Genomic DNA, 5173 nt, shown 5'->3' with positions numbered 1-5173 from the left:
GCGCACAAAGATCTTTCCTGCTCCTGATTCTCGTGTGTGTGTGTGTGTGTGTCCCCCCCCCCCAGCCCAGATGTTTCAGGCACCGATAGGGACGCCTGGTCTCAAGTCATATTTGGGAGCATTCCCCACACTGAGCCCCCCAAGCCTGCCAGGAACCCTGCCCTCTGGAGCGTCCAGCTGCGGTGCAGGCAGGGAAGGGTTAAGCCTGGAGGTACTGCCGGTACCTGCCGGTGGGAGGGGGCGAACAGTGCCCCGGGGGGGGGGTGGGCTGGGGGGGGGGGTGGAGAGATCGTCACATGGAGGGAGCCAGCGGCGGCAGCAGGTGTAAGGGGCGGCCGCTGGCGCCTGCCTCTGCCCAGCAGCGAGATCTGGAGGGGAGTTGCCAGACCGATCATGGGATTGGGGGTGGGGGGGCCGTAGGAGCCAGGAGCCCCGCTTATAAGAGGACCCACAGCTCCCCGCCCCCCTTCACTTCCAGGCGCCGGCTGAAAATGCAGCTGTCTGGCTCCTGCCTGCTCTTCCTGGTCCAGGGGAGCATCTCCCTGCTGGTGAGTGATGGGGGGGGGGGGCAGGGGGAAGCTCCCGGGGGCCGGCTGGGGAAAAGGGATGGGAGGGAGGGGGAGAGAGACTCTTTCAAAGTATAAGGAGGCATTTGCAAGAAGCCTTTTAACCGCCCCCCCCCCCCAAAAAAAAACCCCCACAACTTGTGTGACGGTGCCGCTGGTATTGGAGTGGGTGGGTGCGTGGACGGGGGGAGGGAAACTGGCTGATGGGGAGGGGGCTGTGGGGAAAGGAAAGGAGGCAGCTCCCCCAAAGTGTGGGGAGTTCAAGGACTCGTGTGACCAATTCCCCCCCCCCCCTCCCCGTCCCCCAGCCCGAGGGGGCGAGGGCGAGTTGAAGAGGGCGAAGGGCACCTTTCCCCCGTGGGAGCGTGCCCCGTTGTCCCCCCCTGCCTGCCCGCTGGGGGGGGGGCGGCACAGGGCGCTGACCCTAGGTGGCTCCCCCCCATCCCGGGCATCCTCCTCCGCCAGGTGAGCGCGGAACGCCCGCAGGGTCCCAGCCAGCCCTCCCGTCTCCCCCGGCGGACACGCACCGAGCGGTGTGGCTGAAATCACCACGGCAACCTGACATCTGCATCTCTCACCTGCCTCCCGGCCAGATGTTGCCCTCCCCTCCCACCGGCGAGAGCGCTCCGCGGGCCGGGGCAGAGAGCCAGCCTAGGGGTGGGGGGGAGGGGGGGGGAGAGGCACTGCCCCCCCCCCCGGCTTCAGAACTGGACCTTGCCAAGGACTGGCTCTGTCACTGCCTGTCCACAGCTGACCCTGCTTCTGTCTTCCCCTCTCACCCACTGCTTGACTGCCACAGCAGGGCCAGGGGATGGGGCTATAGTCAACTGAACCATAGGGGCGGTGGGGGAGGGAGGAGGGGGAAATCTCGGTAACTGAGGAAAGGCTATAAGACCAGCGTTCTTAAAACAGTGATTGGTGTTAGTCCATTACATCCAGCCAGCACTAACCCAATCCCCTGCCCATCTCTTCTACGCCCCTCTCCACCAGCTTTAAGCAGAGATCCCAGGGAATTGACCTCAGCTGACATTTTTGGAAAGTCGGAGGGATTAGGTTTCCCGCCAAGCAAAAGGGAAGAGAGAGAGTTACTCAGGGCAGAAAGGAAGGATGAGTGGAGAGAGAGAATAAGGTAGATGGACTGACAAGGTTATTCAGAGGAAGGTCAGAGAAAAAAGAAGCATGTAAGAGAAAGGGGATCAGCAAACCAAGAAGGAGAAAGAGGGGAGACTTGTGATGACATGTCTAGAGGTAAGTGGAAAGAGGGTAGAGTACAAGAACAGCAGGAGGAAGAAAATACATCTGTTATTCTCACCTCTTGTCCTGTTCAGGTGATCTGTGGACAGGAACAAGGGGAGGATGCTGCGCAAGGTGAAAATGAAATTCAAGACAAATCTCAACTGCAGAAGAAGAGGGAGCACCTCTCCCCGAAGTCTCTACTAACTCAAACCCCACTGCAGAATTTGACTCACCTAGAGTTGGTCTCTAGTTCACAAGAGTTCTGGGAAGTCCTGGACAACCTGTCTGAGCTGGACCAGGGGCCACACTCTCGAGGACGCAGAGAACCCGTGGCAAACACAGGAAAGTTTAAGAAAATTTTTGGCTGGGGTGATTTTTATTCCAACATCAAGACAGTAAAACTGAACCTCTTGATCACTGGGAAGGTCGTTGATCATGGTAACGGTACCGTTAATGTCTTCTTCCGGCACAACTCCACTGGACAGGGGACTATCTCCGTCAGCCTCGTCCCTCCCACCAAGACAGTGGAGTTTGACCTGGAGCAGCAGATCTTCATTGAGGCCAAAGAATCCAAGATCTTCAACTGCCGGGTGGATTATGAGAAAGTGGATCGTGCCAAGAAAACCACACTCTGTACTTACGACCCTTCCAAAACCTGCTACTATGAGCACACCCAGAGTCATGTCTCCTGGGTCTGTTCCAAACCCTTCAAAGTCATTTGCATCTACATCACCTTCTACAGCATAGACTACAGGCTAGTGCAGAAGGTGTGTCCTGACTATAACTACCACAGCGATGTACCTTATTACCCCTCTGGATAATAGACCTCTTCCATCTCAGGATAGCCCAGAGACCCGTGTCCTGGGGAAACGGTTTTGTAAGCTGAAGCAGAGTGCAGGGGTCTCTAGAAACCAGAGTTCTGATGCAGGACAGAAAAGGAAGGAGTACTGATTTTCCCTAAAAGCCTAAGCATTGAAGAAAGGAATTCTAGACTCAGGGTACTGGCGTTTCTAAACCTGACCCAGAGCTGTGGTCTTTAGAGACTGGGCTATGTAGAAGACGCCTGGACATGAAGTACAGAAATCAACATCAGGATTTGGGTTTCTCAACATAAGAATATTTGCCTGGACCTAGGTCACATGGCCAAGAAATGAAGGCCTGGACATTGGGTCAAGGGATCTTCAGACACATGCTTTAAAAACCAAACAAACTGTGGTCTGGCTCTAGAGTAAGAGGTCTCGCTGGAGAGGAGGATATTAAAGGGGACTCATGCTAGTGTATTAAAGATGGCTGTTTGACATCAGTGGGTAACCATGTACTTAGAACTCTACCAAAGTATGAGCTGGAGTTGACTATTGGGTCTTATGTGTACAATCTGTATTTGGGAGTGCAGGTGCCTCCAGAGACTAAGAGCTAAAAGCTCAGAAGTAGAAATGTTTGGAGGATCCTCTGCCACAACTAGGCAGTAACCAAGAAGGGAAATTAGATTGTCTGGGGATGACAAGTTTCCAGATGAAGTGTCATCTCTCCTCCCTGGGGGGTTTTCAGACTTAGGCACTCCTGACAGCTGGAGTTTTTACAGAATCTTAGCCCTGTGGATTGACAGATAAAGAAAGCCTGGTCAACTCAGTCAAAATCGCTGACACAGTATATAGGATTCACAAATTTCCCTTCATCAAATCCATGACCCACATCACTCCTGTTCTCCCCTTGTATCTGCATTCTCAGTCATGTCAGCACCCCACATTCTTCCTGCTCTCCATTATTGGTCTACCTCCAGCAGATCTCTTCCACCCGCCACTGAGCTCCATAGCATCTCAGACCTATACACTACGTAGCTTCTGTATTATTATTTTGGTGAAAAGAGGTAGGGGGTGTGTGTGTGTGTGTGTGTGTGTGTGTGTGTGTGTGTGTGTGTGTGTGTGTGTGTGTGTGTGTGTGTGTGTGTGTGTGTGTGTGTGTGTGTGTGTGTGTGTGTGTGTGTGTGAGAGAGAGAGAGAGAGAGAGAGAGAGAGAAGTCAAGTGCTGCCTATATCATTTAATTTATTTAAAAAAAAAAATCTTGTCCTTGAAATGGAGAATAAAGTTTCCCCAGTGCTAAGAGGGCAGGGTAAGTGTTTTCACTGAGAACCATCTGGTCTTTAAAAGAGTCTCTTCCCTGGCTAAAAAACAAAATCTTCACAGTTATGAATGAGAAATGCAAAATGCATGATCCATTCTCCTAGCATGCCCTCTCCCAACCCCACTGCCCATATATACTATTCTGTTCAGGTTCTTCCCCTACACTCATTTTTCTATCATCTGAGCATTGGATACATTTTTATTAGCCTGCAGGACTTGTATGTGTGACCTTTAGCATTTTAAATCAAGCACAGTATGGGGTTGAAACTCTGCAGTGGATGTGTGGCTTCTGAGTTTCTAAACGGGGCTTCATAGCCTCAAATCTCTCTGCCTTTCCCCATACATTAAAACCACACAAAGTTCACCTTGACGCACAGAACGCACAGACCCAGCGAGCACTCCATTCTGTCCTGTCCCACCCCCACACTGTGCCAAGGTCTCACATTACAAAGACTTTATCACATCAGTAAACTCCTATCCAAGTACATTTACTACTGTATTATGCATTGAAACTGACTGACAGTTAAAGTAGGTTTTGTTATCCAGTGTGGTGCTGTTTTGCTTTTATTTTTAAATGTTTCTTTACCTGGTTGCTAATTCACGATGGATCTTCTGGTTATTACAGAAAGTCAGCGAGGCTCTATTATATGTATCTGAACATTTACAGAGTAACACAGAGAATCCAGCCAGACTACATCACTCAAAAAAAAAAAAAATTAAAAAAATTTGCTTTAGTTGAATAACCAAAGAATTTTTACTCTTCACAAACCAGAGCACAAAATACCTTGAAAGTTCAGTTGTAAAAACCAACACAAAAAACAAACAGTCATAATATCTGATATTTTGAAATGATTGCTTTCATCTCTCAGGGAACAAGCTGAGGTACATCCCCAGAAGATTTCATGCTTCCTTTGAAAAGAAATAAAGAAAAATCTGTTAACCCCTTCCCTCCCACCATAAGAGGACAAAAAATACACAAAAGTTGCTCACTTGGAGATATTTCTGAAAATTTTAATTTTCAGAGCATCAAAAACAGACAGCCAGGCTATACGGGATGCAGTATTTTAGAAAGCAATCGGGCAGTTGGTGGTTACTAGGAGACCAGCACCGTCTATTATTCTAGATTAGAATCATCTCCTCCCAACTAACCAAGCAACACAAGATGTTCAAAAGAGAATTTCACTAAACTAAACGGCAAACAAAAGAAGGTAAAACACACAAGCTAGATACACATTCTATCAACTATGTGG

At 50.1% G+C, this 5173-nt stretch overlaps 1 protein-coding gene across 1 annotated transcript; it reads left to right on the top strand.

Annotated features, from left to right (window-relative positions):
• Positions 1-484: 484 nt before the first annotated feature.
• Positions 485-3807, top strand: NXPH3 (neurexophilin 3). Its single transcript, XM_073325698.2, has 2 exons — positions 485-548; positions 1895-3807. Exons 1-2 carry the CDS (start codon positions 492-494, stop codon positions 2621-2623), a joined length of 786 nt encoding a protein of 261 aa, XP_073181799.1. The 5' UTR covers positions 485-491; the 3' UTR covers positions 2624-3807.
• The last annotated feature ends 1366 nt before the right edge of the window (positions 3808-5173 follow it).

The sequence above is a fragment of the Lepidochelys kempii genome, chromosome 27 (assembly GCF_965140285.1).
Source record: "Lepidochelys kempii isolate rLepKem1 chromosome 27, rLepKem1.hap1, whole genome shotgun sequence".
In the NCBI taxonomy this organism is placed as follows: domain Eukaryota; kingdom Metazoa; phylum Chordata; order Testudines; family Cheloniidae; genus Lepidochelys; species Lepidochelys kempii.
The sequence above is the reverse complement of the archived record's forward strand: the minus strand, read 5'-3'. Positions and strand labels throughout refer to the sequence as shown.